The sequence below is a fragment of the Terrapene carolina genome, unplaced genomic scaffold, assembly GCF_002925995.2.
Source record: "Terrapene carolina triunguis isolate 2854851 unplaced genomic scaffold, T_m_triunguis-2.0 Scaffold130, whole genome shotgun sequence".
In the NCBI taxonomy this organism is placed as follows: Eukaryota; Metazoa; Chordata; order Testudines; family Emydidae; genus Terrapene; species Terrapene triunguis.
This window is the reverse complement of record NW_020664481.1, coordinates 19546543-19562603: the sequence shown is the minus strand read 5'-3', so window position 1 is coordinate 19562603 and position 16061 is coordinate 19546543. Positions and strand designations below refer to the sequence as shown.

General features: G+C 46.7%; 1 protein-coding gene across 3 annotated transcripts in view; it reads right to left on the bottom strand.

Moving 5' to 3' along the window:
• Positions 1 to 16061, bottom strand: part of LOC112107524 (puratrophin-1-like) — a 155888-nt gene that overhangs the window by 69837 nt on the left and 69990 nt on the right. For all 3 annotated transcript variants that reach the window (XM_026652648.2, XM_026652649.2, XM_026652650.2), the window contains 4 exons: positions 15052 to 15138; positions 10454 to 10570; positions 4901 to 4999; positions 2670 to 2818 (listed from right to left, as the gene is read on the bottom strand). In XM_026652648.2, the coding sequence (XP_026508433.1) occupies positions 2670 to 2818; positions 4901 to 4999; positions 10454 to 10570; positions 15052 to 15138 (452 nt within the window). The remainder of the gene's footprint in view (positions 1 to 2669; positions 2819 to 4900; positions 5000 to 10453; positions 10571 to 15051; positions 15139 to 16061) is intronic.

Here is a 16061-nt window from a genome sequence, read left to right as displayed (position 1 = left end):
TACAGCACTCGACCCAAGATTTAAAAATCTGAAGTGACTTCCAAAATCTGATCGGGATGGGGTGTGGAGCATGCTTTCAGAAGAGCAACACTCTGATGCGGAAACTAGAAAACTCAAACCACCAAAAAAGAAAATCAACCTTCTGCTGGTGGCTGACTCAGATGATGAAAATGAACGTGCGTTGGTCTGCACAGCTTTGGATCGTTATCGAGCAGAACCCTTCATCAGCATGGACGCATGTCCACTGGAATGGTGGGTGAAGCATGAAGGGACATATGAATCTTTAGTGCATCTGGCATGTAAATATTTTGCAATGCCGGCTACAACAGTGCCATGAGAATGTCTGTTCTCACTTTCAGGTGACTTTGTAAACAAGAAGCGGGCAGCATTAGCTCCTGCAAATGTAAATAAACTTGTTTGTCTGAGCGATTGGCTGAACAAGAAGTAGGACTGAGTGGAGTTGTAAGCTCTAAAGTTTTACATTGTTTTATTTTTGAATGCATTTTTTTGTACATAATTCTACATTTGTAAATTCAACTTTCATGATAAAGAGATTACACTACAGGACTTGTATTAAGTGAATTGAAAAATACTATTTCTTTTATTTTTACAGTGCAAATATTTATAATAAAAAGTAAATATAGTGAGCACTGTACACTTTGTATTCTGTGTTGTAATGGATATTAATATATTTGAAAATGTGGAAAACATCCAAAAATATTTATATAAATAGTATTCTATTATTGTTTAACAGTGCGATTAATCGCGATTAATTTTTTTAATCGTTTGAACTTAGCTGGTCTTGAGTAATTTTGTATTGTCTGCAGATTTTGCCACCCCACTGTTTACTCCTTTTTCCAGAGTACGTTGACCAGCAGTGGTCCCTGTACAGACCCTTGGGGGACACCACTATTTACCTCTCTCCACTGTGAAAACTGGTCATTTATTCCTAACCTTTTAACCAGTTACTGATCCATGAGAGGACCTTCCCTCTTATCCCAGGACTGCTTACTTTGCTTACGAGCCTTTGGTGAGGGACTTTCTCAAAGGCCTTCTGAAAGTCCAAATACACTGTATCCACTGAATCACCCCTGTCCACATGTTTGTTGATCCCCTCAAAGAATTCTGATTAGTGAGGCACAATTTCCCTTTACAAAAGCCAATGATGCCAAGTAACTTGATTCCTGCCTCCAATCGCTCCATGATACCAGCCTCCACAGTCCACTTGTTACATTTTCAAACAAGTACCTTCATGCTTTCTCCTTTGCTGCCCTTCACACCTGGGAGGAGCTCCCATAAACATCCACATAATTAACTCGTTAACATCTTTAAAACTCTCCTTTGTTATGATGCCTACAAAACACTTGGTTAGTATCGTCTCATTGTTTCCTCCCCCATCTGTCCTGTCTGTATCTAGCTGTTGTCTCTCGTCTTTTACTTTAATTGTAAATTCTTGGGGGCAGGAGGCATCCCTTTGTTCTGTGTTTGTACAGCACCTAGCACAACAGAGTCCCGGTCCATGACTTGGGCTCCCAGGTAAGACAGTAATACAGAGAATCTATATGATACGTTTCCAGGACTGTCACTCTGAAGCCTAGAATGTCTATACAGTCAATGTAAAGTATGAAAACAGCACGGTTTGGAGCGCTTTTCCTTCAGAATATCACCCAGTTGTGTCATCACTGGGACTCACGGTCTGTTACCGTCCCACTTTTAAGGTGTCAGCCAGTTTGACTTTACGAATTACACCCGTGCGGTGTACAGCTACAGTAGGGCATGAATCTGTGCCATGCCAAGAGTCCTAGACCACTGTGACATCACAGGCAACTCGACCAATGTCAACCCTTACTCTGCAGCTAATCTGCATGCCACAATTTCACTAGTTGCATGAGGGAGACTGCACAGAGTGGATCGCTTGGCCCAACTGCCATACACGGGGCCACAGCCCAGACTTTCAGCTACTAGTGAACAATAATAATGCCATGCCAGGTATATTGCCATACTGTGCCAAGTACAGTTTCCAGGAGGTAGCCTCTCTTTTGCAAGTGCAAATCTGAGAGAACTGCAACTACTGACATTTGCGCCACAATTGATTTCATGATGCACACAGGCAAGGAACATCCTTTATGGGTGCAAACTGCACCTACAGCCAAGGAGACCAGACCTCAGCGCAGCACAAAATATACCATTATGTATAGGCCAGAAAATCTCTGTCTGTGAAAGAAGCTGTTTTAGTTTAGTTTAGTTTGAAGCTGTATTAATTTAACGTATAAACACTGCTGGCATCACCACTTAAGACAATTTTGTAAGAAATGTGTGGTATGCAGATGAAATCCAAGCCTAATTCTGGGCAGGAGCAGTCCACGCCTGCACAGGAAAGGGTTTGGTTTTCAAATGGAGCTCAGTGCTATCTAGAGGAATGTACCCTGCAGGTCAGTAGGAATTTTAAAGAGACAAGACAGTTCTTGGTATTTGAAAAAAATCAGAAAAAAGCATATTCATCACATTCTTAATTTCTGCTGTTTTCCCCAAACCCCTGTCAAAGCGGGAACGCTGCTATTGCACGGGGACTTTTTGCTTGGATAGCTTTTTAATCTTTTCCCACAAACAGTCTCTGTCTGCCTTTGTCTGGCTTCCTCTCCTTCTTCCCTGCCTTCCCAGGGACTCACCTGTAGTCCTCAGTGACAATAACACAGGACTCCTCCTTCCTCAGCCTAGCCAGAAGAGCTCCACCCTCCAGCTGCAGTTTAACCAGCCGCGTGTCATCAAGGACGTTCTTCATTAATTGCCTATAATTCCTCAACAAAACACCAGCCTCCTGAGGAGTTAGAAGAGCAAAGCAAATACAGTTATTTAGCGGTTACAATGTACAGGCATTAGCAGAACAAAGAAAACACACCCTGCCCCAATGGTACATCTCAACCCGACCCTCGAAAAGCCTCCTCTCTAAATGTTAGAGGGGAAATTCAGTCCCCATTGCCCTTTCCGTCCACAGCCTGTCTGTCCAGGCTGCCAGGAACAATGTGATAGTGGTGTGTTGCTGACAGTGTTTGTTTGATTGATTTGGCTCTAGAAAGAGAAGCCTTCCAGCTCATCCTTATTTTGCTACCCAAAGCCATTGCATGCAAGCCCATCATCTCCAAGTGATGGACCTCACTGCACCCCAAGTATTGGCAACAGGTTCATCTCTGATGGCACATGGTGCTGGTGGATACGCGTGCAGGAGGAGGAAAGATCTGGTACAGCATCTTTCACACTCTCTGCTGGAGGACAGGATGCCTGGCAATAAATTTTAGCTGCTTGCACAATGACAAGGTTACCTAGATTGGTATAACTCATGCGTACCTTGAAAATACATTTTGGGCGTAGTAACAGAAAGCTATCATTGCAGAGTCGTACTGATGTAGGGCTTTCTACAGCTGCAGAATTACGCTCGGGAGAAAGAGGGAGACGTTTTCAGAGTGTCCATTTGACCAGCGTCAAACCCCACAAGCTCTTGTACAAACAGGACTTAGAAAAGGCTGTCTCCTAGGCAGGATTTTGTAGTTTTAGATGTCAGCCGCCATGACAATAAATCTTGGGAACAAGTGACAGGCGCGGCGCTGTAATTAAAGGCTCTTTGTTTCACATTTGCCTTCTAGCAAGGCCTGATCTTTCCTCACTCCAAACTAGCTTCCATTTGACTGGCATGGTTAATTGAATTTCTAAGCTATTGAACGGTAACTGCAGAGAGAACAATTTGTCCTGTTCTCCTTGCCTTCCTTTTATCGTACTCCCCCCACCCCCACCCCCGCCGCCCCCTCGCTCTGTCCTTGAAAGCACAGCCTGGAAAGGATATGGACTGTATGGCACTGCTTTCTTTCCCACTGAAATCAATATCTCATCAGTTACCACCTTTCCTCTGGCCTGGCAGCAGGCTCTTCAGAAAGCGCAATGAGATGACACCCCTCAGAACAATGCCCTCCCCTGAGGGGTTTCTAATAATGACAGCACCAAGGCACTACTTATTTCAGACACATCAGTACTCTCTTTGGACATGAAGATGGTCATCAGAGACTCACTTTACTCAAATGTATCTTCCCGTAACCGCTAGAAATCCCATTACAAACCACACTGGCATCTCATCACAAAGCTGATTGAGTGGAAATCTCCCCCGGCACGGGGACAGGAGAACGGTGATAAGGTTACATAGATGGGAGTTATACCAACCAACTCATGGCCAGACACCAGACTGGGTCTGCTTATTGTAACAGGGAAATGAACAGTAAGTATGAGGTTTTAAGCAAAAGTGCATCCAGAGAGGAATGGAAAGAAAGCTAGAAATGAACCGTGGAAAAGCCTTCATGATGCTCCACTGTTGGGTTTCCCGTTTCCTTCCAGGTCCTCTTCCATGGCAGCGTGCAGATCTTCGCCCTTTTTTGCATTTCCTTTTCACAACACTGGGTTTTGTCTCTATATGCATCTAGCCTCGCCCACATCTTTTCTGTACTTCTTGTTCTCTGTAGAAATCTGAGCCCCAGAACAAACATTACAATAGCCAGCTCACTGCTAGAGCGGGAGGGGCCTCGGAGTAGGCCCAGAACGCAGAGAGCTGACCTGTGTCAATGTGACTTGACTTTGATGGTCAATTTAATTGCTCTTTTTAATTCATTTTTCTCTAATCCAGATATGAAGTCCCATCTTCCCAATCTCCATACAAACACTTAGCCATTCGGACACCAGTTGTTTAACTTTAAGAACTTTGCTTTGCCTAATTTACTGAGAATTTGAGTATTAAAGAAAATTTAAAATGCAGCATTTAGCGTGAGCTGCCATTATAGCATTAAAATTTCAGCCTGGCAGCCCCTGTCTAGCATCCTGCTCTTTGTGCCTGTGTCTGGCACTAGAAGACAACACTTACCTCAGCTCTTTCTGGTAATCTACAGGACTCCACCCTCTGAATGGCCCCCTGCAGGAAAGCACAAGCGCCCTGACATCCTTGTAGCAAATGCTCCAGTTTCTGAAGGGGAAAGGAACAAGGCAGAGGTTACTGTCTGCACGGTTTTCTTCGGGGCAGAACAGAAACAGCAGCTTGCAGGGAGCTACAGGGAGTGGTAGAAAGCTGTGGGTGGAAATCTCCAGTGGACCGATGGCATGGTGTATGATGGGTTCAGGGCTCTGTCTGTGAAACTTACGAATTCTGGTTAATACGACAAAGTTGCTCTTAGGAAAACTGTGGGATCATGGAAAGCTGGGCTGAAAGACTCCGAGAGGAAGAAGCAGCCCAACAGGTACAATCCTCATGAGTCAGGGGACCCTGCCTGCCTTCCTGAACACCAGTGGTCCCCCAGGACTCCCCAGAGAAGGGCGCGCTATTGAGGGGCATTGCAGTTAGGGTTGGCTGTGCTGTATATGAGCTGTACTGCTTCTGCTTTAGCTGTCAGGTAAGAGAGCAATGATGCTAGACTCTGTGCGTTATATGAGAAGTCTCTGTGCGTTATATGCCCCATGCCTCCTGCAACATTTCAACTGTAACCCAGGAGGCTCACCCCTTCGGTGTGTTAAACTATGGGGGTGTCTGAAGAGTCAGCAGTGAGCCAAGGGATTGGGCAGCAAGTTCTCAGTGCGGGGTGACAGATACAGGGTCTGCACCCCGAGGCTGTGCCTATGGACCCCAAAGACTGGGGCAGTGGTTGGGCTCCATTTAGGCTCCAGAGGTTTAAAACACCCGGGATCCAGAGGCTTGGGTTCCCTCACAGCAGTCCAGTGGGTAGCCAAGAGGGGGTGCTTGAATGGGACCTGTTACAGCGTGGTATTAGAGAGACAAGGTGGGTGAGGTAATATCTTCAGGTCAGACCTGGAGAGCTCTGTGTAAGCTCGAAAGCTTGTCTCTCACCAACAGAAGTTGATTCAATAGAAGATATTACCTCACCCACCTTGTCTCTCTAATGTCCTGGGACCAACAGGGCTACAACACCATCGCATACAAGTGAGATATTAAGCTTTTCATGTCTTGAGTCTGGGCTGGCTGCATTAGCCACAAGTGACCAAACCAGGAGTTTAAATAGGTCATCCCATAGCAGGTCCAATACAAACCTAATTTATTCCCACCCCAAGCAGTTATGGATTTTGTTTGTGCCTTGGTTTAGAGAAGAGGGATTTTGTAACATTCTTTTAAGATCTGTATTTTTTTCAGAATCAAGTTTTCATATCCTTCCACCGGGAAAGCTAAATTGCCTCAGTTATAATGTATGGACCCTGGAGTGATAGACAAAATAGAATACACATTTAAGACTTCTATACATGACCTAAGTGAGCTATTCTACACATCAGGGTGGTACAATTTTAAGGCCAGACACCTGGCAAACCTCCAGAACTAGATTCAACTGATTTATACCATAGAAAACCTGCATTCTCAGCTCTCCTCTGGGACAATGGGGGTTCATGAGATATCGCCCCTTAAAAGTGTCATTGATCCAGGTCTGAATACTGTTGTCGTCAGCCTATAACCGGTGAAATTTGGGGGCAAATTCCACATTCACAAGCGGGTTCTTATTTTTTTTAGAAACGAGGAGCTGTTTGAAGCTGCTCCCAGGTTTGGAATGTTGTGAGCAGCCCCGCTGGAGACGGATTAGTGAGCAGGAAGCAGGTAAGTTCATGAGATGTTAAATAAATAGTGTTTGGCATGTGGTTGCAGAGCTACAGACATTTATCACTTGGGTCATGGTCACATTCAGTGCATCCATTAGCAGCTCTGTGCCGTCAAATTCCTGCATGAACTCCCCCCTAGCTACAGCTTGGGGAAAGATACTGACTTTAAAATGTAAGAAATGTGAAACAAGAGGTGGCCCTGGACTCCCGTATTCTTCCCCAGATTCTTTCATTTTATTTCCAGGTATTTCCCTAGCTACTCCTCACCGTGTTTCATGCCCAATACGTTCTTGGAGCATACTGGGGACAACTTTCTATTTCAGAAGGTGGAGGAGATAATGAGGGAGACAACTATTTTAGACTTGCTTCTAACAGGGAGGAATTGGTGGGGAATCTGAAGGTAGAAGACAATTTGAATGAAAGTGATCATGAAATAATAGATTTCATCATTCTAAGGAAAGGAAGGAGTGAAAGCAGCAGAATAAGCACAATGGACTTAAAAAAAACCAGACTAACAAACTCAGAGATCTGGTAGATACAGTCCTATGGGAAGAAAATCTGAGAGATAAAGAAGTTCAAGAGAGCTAGAAATTTCTCAGGGAGACAATATTAAAGGCACAAGAGCAAACTATCCCAACGCAAAGGATAGGAAGAATAGTAAGAGGCCAATATGGCTCCACCAGAAGTTCTTTAATGACCTGAAAATCAAAAAGGAATCCTACAAAAAGTGGAAACATGGACAAGTTGCTATGGTGGAGTACAAAGAATAGCACAAACGTGTAGGGACAAAATCAGAAAGGCCAAGGCACAAAATGAGTTACACCTAGCAAGGGAAATAAAAGGCAATAAGAAAAGGTTATTTAAATACATTAGGAGCAAGAGAAATACAAAGGAAAGCGAAGGTCCTCTCCATAGCAGGGAAGAAGCGCTAATAACTGATAAAAATCAAGAAGGCTGAGGTGTTTAATGTTTTGGTCTGTAAATTTCACTCCATGCATCTGAAGAAGTGGTTTTTTTACCCACGAAAGCTGATGCCCAAATAAATCTGTTAGTCTTTAAGGTGCCACTGGACTCCTCATTGTTTTTGTGGATACAGACTAACACGGCTACCCCCTGATATTTTGGTAAGGCTTTTGACACAGTCCCACATTACATTTTCATAATGAAACTAGGGAAATCTGTTCTACAAGAAATTACTACAATGTGGGAACACAACTGATAAAGACTGTACTCAAAGAGTAGTTCTCAATGGCTCACTGTCAAACTGGGAGAGTGTATCTAGTGGGATCCTGCAGGGGTCAGTCCTGGGTCCAGAACCATTCAATATTTTCACTAATGACTGGGAAAATGGAGTGGAGAGTATGCTTATCAAACCTGCACGTGATGCCAAGCTGGGAGGGAACTTTAGCATTAGAATTCAAAACAACTTTGACAATTTAGAGAACTGGTCTGAAAGCACAGGATGAAATTCAGTAAAGACAAGTGCACAGTTCTGCACCCAGGAAAGAAAAAAATCAAAAGCACAACTACAAAGAGGGGAGTAAGTGGCTAGGTGGTAGCACCATTGTAAAGGTTCTGGGGGTTATTGTGGATCGCAAATTCAGTATGCAGTTGCAAAAAAAAGGTTAATATCATTCTGGGATATATGAAGAGGAGTGTTGTATGTAAGACCTAGGAGATAATTGTATGATGCTACTTGGCACTGCTGAGGCCTCAGCTGGAGTACTGTGTCCAATTCTGTGCACCGCACTTAAAGAAAGATGTGTACGAATTGCAAGAGTCCGGAGAAGAGTAACAAAAATGAGTAAAGGTTCAGAAAACCTGACCTCTGAGGAAAGGGTAAAAAAAATTGGGCATGTTTAGTCTTGAGGAAAGAAGACCAAGGGCGGATCTGATAACAGCCTTCAAATATGCTAAGGGCTGTTACAAAGAGGATAGTGATCAATTGTTCTCCATGTCTACTGAAGGTAGGACAAGACGCAATGGGTTTAATCCGCAGCAAGGCAGATTTAGGTTCGATACTAGAAAAAACTTTCTAACTCTCAGGGTAGTTAAGCTCTGGAACAGGGAGGCTGAGGAATCTCCATCATTGGCGGTTTTAAGAACAGGTTGGACAAACACCTGCCAGGGACGGTCTAGGTTTAATTGGCCCAGCCACCGTGCAGGGGGCAGAACTAAATGACTTCTCGAGGACCCTTCCAGCCCTACAGTTCCATGATTTCATGATTCTATATGGGTAGGGAAGAGAACTTTAATGATGATGTTTCTGATCGCCTTATATTTGAAGCAAGTTGAAAATAAGAGAGAGCGCCTCAATTTGCCATCAGAGGCACAGCAATATCATCTGTGACATCTTGACAGACAGCTCAGCATTTAGGCATTGTTACATTGTGCCCTGCCCAATAACGTCAGGGCAGAACAAGGCTGAATCCCGTGGAAGCAGAAGCCATGAAATTGGTGCTGTCCCAAACAAAGTTCGGCAAATCAAACGCAAATGGAAACACTACCCGTTCGTGCATGCTGCAGATGATCCTTGCGGGGAGTCACAGATGAAAGGAAATGAACCCCCCCATACCTGAACATGTTGAATCACACCTAACGGTACTACTACAAATGTGCCTCTTATTGATACAGGAATACCTTGAAGCGTGTGGCACAAAGGAATTGAAGCTCCTTGCTTGGCTCCTGGGGTGGAATGTAGTCGCAAGTTTGGTAAAATCTGTCAGTCATCAGTGCTGGAGGACAGGGGTGTTCTCAGCCAATTCAGACATTTCCTCCAAGAACTCCAGCACCTGTGTTCTAAAGCTTTACACGTGCCAGAAGCTTAGTCCTCAATGGGGAGTTTTTTATATATTCCAGGAAACCGGGCTCCAAAGTAACAGAATTCTAACTAACTCTGATCACTTTGGACTGTTTATTATTCCAATTATTATTTGTTAAGGGGCGACATTATTCTAATCACTGATGAATGAGACAAACTTCAAGAGAGTCCCTGCCCTGGAGACCTGGGAGTGCACAAGAAGGAAGGACTCTGTCTCCCCTCCCTGGAGAGGGCTGCAATGATCCTGCTCCCTCCTGTCGGGGTCAGGCCGTGGGCGGCCCGCGTGCCCTGGTCAGCTGCTAAGTTGCGAGCGTGAGAGAAGCAGCAGGGTCAGGATCCCAGGAAGTCGGGATCAGGCACCAGGCTACAGACAGCAGTCGAATGGCAAAGGCAAGGACAAACAGTTAGGGTTTATTGCAAGCAAGGTCGGGAGCAGAAGCAGGCAAGCAGTCTGTGTTGTTGCTCAGACAGCTCCCCATCGTGGCTTATATACTGGTATTGGCCAATCAGTGGGTTGTGAGGGGCCGCCACTCAGGCCCTGCCGCGCCTAGCTTCACAGGGTCCTCTTGTGGCTGCCTAACCTAAGCCTCTAGTGGCAATGCGGCGGCATCGATAGCCCAGTTCCTCCCAGGGTCTAGCCCTGCAGGTTCTCATGCATCCACTGCTCCCTCTGGCAACTACAGTCTTAGATATACCCAAGTTAAGACATTCAAGGTTATGATTCCCATAGCCATGCTGATCTGGCCATTTGGCACATCCATCAACACTAACACGAGCATGGTAAGACAAATACGGCCATGCATACATGCCCAGTGTAGCTGAGACATGGCTATCAGGGGAACCAGAACTTCACATCTCCCGTCCTTGGTAAGTTTCGTATTTATTTGCTGCTCTATCTTGCACTAACCCAGTTAATTATAAGTTTCTCCTCTCTGGTGTATGGGAAATCTGGCCATAACCCTAGAAGCAGCAAGTTTAAAGACCGTTGCACGTCTCACTCACCATGCGAAAGCTTAACCAGTCCCGATGGCAGTAAGGGAAGGCTCCATCCAACTCCAGTGGCAGCTGTGTGCTGTCTATGTGCTTGTGGAGGGACTTCATTGAGGGCAGAAGTTCAATCTGAGAAGAAAAAAGCACGTCTGCATCACGTCTGCCTGCAGAAAGGAGCACCGAAGAGTCGAGAGTGTCACGTCTACACTGCCAGAAAAGGAATGTTCTTAGCTCGGGTTAGATAACATGCATTAAAACAGCAGTGAAGACACAGCAACTCCGCTTTTAACTCAGGTTAGTAGCTCGAGTTCAACCCCAGGCTTCCCTTAGAGGCATTAGCCAAGGATAAAAGCCAAGTTGCTGTGTCTTCAGTGCTATTTTAACCTGAGTTAGAACATAAGAACGGCCATACTGGGTCAGACCAAAGTGGCCAATGCCAGGTGCTTCAGAGGGAATGAACAGAACAGGTAATCACCGTGTGATCCATCCCCTGTCGCCCATTCCCAGCTTCTGGCAAACAGAGGCTAGGGACACCATCCCTGCCCATCCTGGCTAATAGCCATTGATCGTTGGCTAACCTGAGTCAAGAACACACCTTTTTTTGCAATGTAGGGTTACCCTATGAGGGGAGGGGAATAAGTAAGGTGAATGTCTCTCTACTGATCCACTTTCCAGCAGGGCTAACGAGATCCCAGCTCTCTATGACAGCCTGACCCTCTACACACACAGGGGAGGTACGTGAAATCCAATCACAATACGAAGGAAAAAACAAAAGTTCAGCAATCTTAGAATAATTCACTAGCTTCCCGTGTTATAGTTCAATGAGCAAACTGGAAGCAAAGCAGTGTGAAACGGAAGCTTGAAAGGAGCCAGGAATTCCTCCAAAGCCAAAATTATCTGGTGGCGACAGAGCAAATCTCTGCCTTCCACGGTCACATGGCATGGTATGATTCATGCACGTTAATAACGTTTCTGTGGGATTGTAAAACTGGCAACGGGCTTCCCAAAGTAATGCCCGGAGAAGCATCCTAACACAGCAGCCCTTCTCTGCTCCAATCCCAGTGCGCCTCCGATCTATGCCAGGAGTCATTTGCCACTTAGAGGGTACCCAAGATCCAATACACCCCAGCTTGCTCCTGTCAGAGGCTGCAGCTGAGCTGGGCCATCCAAGGAACAGAATACCCACAGGGAAAACGGAGAAGAGCTGCTGAGAGAGCCTGCAGTGCTGGGCTGGGAGTGAGTAATTCAGTCACACACGTCCAACATTCCTCTAGAGGTGCAAAGTTTCCGTTTTCTCATTAAAACTGTGACTTTCCCTTTGATTCTGCTGTATGCCAATTTCTTTATTAATCTCTGTTCTGCACCTTCCTGATCCCCTTGGATTTGGCAGCTTTCACTTGTTTAAAACTTTTTTTCCATTCATTACTTTGGTTGTTTTCACCCACACAGATATACTTCCCTATCCCTTGCTCTACGTCCCTCACACACACACACAAATGCCCCCCTGCGTGTGAATGACTGGTAACAAATGCCTCCGGCTTGTCACCTTTGCTCATTCTCTTTGTAACCAGAGATGGCCAGACTCCGCACACACAGCCACATTAAAACAGCTTCTCCCAAAATGAACCTCAGAGCATTCAGGACCTTTTCCTGTAGGAATTAGGGTGACCAGATGTCCCGATTTTATAGGGACAGTCCCTATTTTGGGGTCTTTTTCTTATATAGGCTCCTATTACCCCCCACCCCCGTCCCGATTTTTCACACTTGCTGTCTGGTCACCCTGGTAGGAATCCTGGATGAAATCCTGGAATCAATGGGAGCTTTGACTTCAAAGGGGCCAGGGCTTCACCCCAGGTTTCCTGGCTCCTTCCACATTTACAACTGAGGTCGTGTCTGACCCAAGCATGACAGCATGCCGAGTCCAATACTCCACTCACTCACCTGCAGGCAATTCAGAGAGCATCTTCCACACTCAGATGGTGAGCTCTTTGGAGCAGAGATTGTCCTGCTATAGCATGTATCTACAGTGTCCAGCCCAAGGGGCTTGTGAAGGGGTATGCAGCAAACCCCGTGCTGGGCAACACAGGTTAACAGGATAACGTGGGCTCCGCCCCATCACACTTGAGAGAGCTTAAAAGGGAGAAACCCAGCTCAGCTGATGGCAGACCAGGGAGGAGGACAGACCAGACCAGACCAGACCTGACCTGACCTGACCTGACCAGACCAGACTTCCAGTCCCCAGCTCCTGGAGAGAGGGCTGGCTGAAGACAGGAGCTCCTCAATGAACCCTCCCTGAGGGGAAGGAGGCCCCAATGCTGACTCACCTTGAGAGGGAACCATTCCCCTCTATTACTGTGAAGTCAGTTTAGGACTGCAGCCCTCCAAAGGAAGAGAGCCTAAGCCAGCTTTGGGCTGATTCCTTTGTGTTATTTCCCTTGTTGTTCTGTTCACGGACAACCTCAGAAGGGGCCGACTACCCGGGGCCCAACCTGACGGCTCTCAGAACTGCAGTGGGAAAAATGCCCAGACATCACAGAGCAGTGGCTCGGGTGAGTGCTTCGGCCCTGCCCAGAGCCTTAGGGGGTTCCTGGGGAAGGAACTCTGGTGACAGAGCCCCACCCCTGACTGGGCCCTCTAGGTGCTACCACCCTACAAATAATATACTTTTGGGGGCTGCTCTATCAGTTTTAACTCACTGAAGTCACACTGCAGTTGCACAGTCAGAACGATGGGTGAGCAGGGGACGCAGAAGTTAAGCTTCCAACAGCCACACTAACTCAGCCACGTTGTGCATCTTCTACGTTTTGAGGTTTACGTTTTGCAACCATCAGTAATATATTAAGCTACTCCTTTAACACGCCCCTCCCTCTGTGTTGGACCTTTCTGTGCTGAGCTTCCTGGAGTCACAGAACAGCACCTCCGCCATGGAGTTCAAGGCCAGGAGGGGCTGCATCTAGTCCAGTGTTTCTCAACTCCATCAACAGTCACCTGGGCTGTGATGAGGGGCCGCAAAGCAATGGCCCCTCTCCCAGGGCCACCAGCAACGGCTGGGCCCTGCCCCCCTCCAGAAAGAAAAACTCTGGAGGTGCAAGCAGCTGGTGAGTTCCCCACTTTCCCAGGGGTAGGGGAGGCAGGCTTCGGCAACGGGGCTTCGTGCTCCGTCCACTTGGTGGCAGGCTCTGGTTCCAGGCTCTGGCCCCAGGCTCACCACCCCCGCCATTGTCCGTGGGCCCCGCTGCCTCCCTGTCCGCCTCCCCATTCAGGACTTAAACTTGTCCCCGGGCTTGCCGGGGCTGAGTAAGTCTGCTGTGAAAAGTGATATTAACAAACATACAAATATCACTTTTCACAGCAGAAGACTTACCTAGCTGGTAAGTCTTAGAAGAAAAAAAAAGCGCAACCAAAAAAGCAAAAGAAACAACAACAAAAAGGCAAGAACATGCAAAGCGCCTTATTTGTGTTTCTATTCTGTTTAGGTCCAGTAAAGAATAGAGTCAACTGTAAATTCTTTTTATTACTGAGTCTGAAAAAACCCGACATAAATAAATTACAATGATCTGGACAAGTATATGTGCATATTTATTTGTTTTTCTTAAAGTTAATTAAGTATTTTAGGAAAAATTGTCAGTGTGGCCACCAGCAAGAGTTGGTGGCTGCACTCTGAGGCCACCAAAAAATTTGTGGTGAGAACCCCTAGTCTGACCTCCTGCATAACGCAGCCAGAGAATTCCACCCCGTGATTCCAGCATCAGCCCGTGACTTGGGGCTGAGTACATGACTTGGCCATTAAAATTACTCATTTTCTACCTCCGTGTGATGAAGTCATGGGGCCTTTTCCTAAAGTCCTCACTCAGCCCACGCCCAGGTCAAAGTCTCAGGGAAGCCACTGGGCAGTCCAGCTGGGCCCAGTGACCACAGAAGGGGCCTGTATTTCCTCTTGGGAGTACGGGGGAGTGGCATTAGTGGAGGAAGTGCCTTCCCAGACATCCCAACATGAGTGCCAGCTGGGGAACGTAGCACCCCCCAGAGACACCAAAGCCAGACAACAGCTCTGAAACAAAGTCATCATCAGCCAGGACTTCCAGGCCCTAGGTCTGACGATTCCCCACAGCTGGGGCAGTCAGAACTGGCAGGGAAGAGAACAGACACTCCACCACTGAAAAGGGTGTTGATGTTCCCCATCCTTGGTGTCCCCTCTTCCCCTTGCAGGAGTGCTCAGCTGAGCACAACAACTATGCTGCCCCAGTCGGGGATTTAGCCCGTTGTTGACAACAGGGCCTGAAAAGTTCTCAGGTCAGTGTTCATTGTGCACGACGCCCCACTGTATCCTTCCTGCTAGAGTCCTATCAAAGAGCATTCTGGTATCCTGACATTCATGGGCATATGTGTGAGTGATGGACTTGGCAATAAAAGATCTACTCAATTCATAAAAACGTACAGCCCCTTAAATATCACACCGGAAAGAGAGACCATAACCATAAAACACAGAGCAGCACTACAGAGATTACGTGAGAATAAATGTACATTAGTGCACAGAGAGCTCACTGTTCAGAGGGTTAACACTAGTATCAGGAGCTCCCCAGCAGTTCCTGCATGAATGCTTCCATTACCTGCACCGCTGTTGGCTTCTCCATCCGAAAAGTGAGATCTCTTTCAACAAGCAGCAGAACTCCGTGAATACAATGAGGAACCATGTCCTGTAACAGAGAACAGAACACAGATCTCTTACAAGCTGGATGGATTGCTTAGGAGTATGTACCATTCGTTTTATTTCAACACAAGAGATTGCAATGCCTTCTTCAAAGATAGTTGCAATTGCAAACTGGAGGGCACAGTCTCCCCCGGAGGGGCAGACAGTTACATCTGTTGGTGAGGGTCTGCTCTAAAGGGAACGGGCTCTCCAAGCTGTTAGCCCTGGGAAACACTGCACAGAGTCAGGTTACCTGGATGCAGTAAAAAAGCTGCCTTTCACACCGGGCACTGTCCCTAACTGAAAAGTAGCATTTCCCCCACAATGCCAGCAAATTTGTGTTCTTTACTTAACTGCTCCCAGCCCAGCACCAAGGACTCGCCTCCAGCCCCTAGCGTTAATGGACAGAAGCACCAAATTCAAGGATGTCCTGGCAGCTGTGGCCTCAATCTCTCTCTCTGCTCCAGCAGGAGGGCTCCAAGTAGGAGAGCATTCCACAGGGAGGTTAGAGACAGGCCCAAAATGCTAAGAGAGGAGTAAAGAAAACGGACTATGTGAATAGTGGGGTCACTAACCAAATCGTGGCTTGGTTTGGGCAGCAGGGAAGGCTTTGTATTTTAGCAAATGTTCTAATAGGAGCTCTTCCAATAACAGGCTATAGGAAAGCCTTTGCCCAAGCTAAGTTGTGAGAGGTTCTGGACTGGTAAAGCCAAAATATCAGAAGTAAAATTATAAGCAACTGTGATGGGTGTCCAGCCCACACAAGACTGGAAAGGTTAAGGTGGCGAGGGGGGGCAATGAACTGCCCAGGCTGCACCTGGAGGAGGAGCCAGGGAGCAGGGATTAATTAGACAGCGTCAGCTGGACAGAACAGGAGGGGCCTGTCTAAAGCCCAGGGGCTGAGAGCAGCGGGGGGCTGCAGGGACGTAG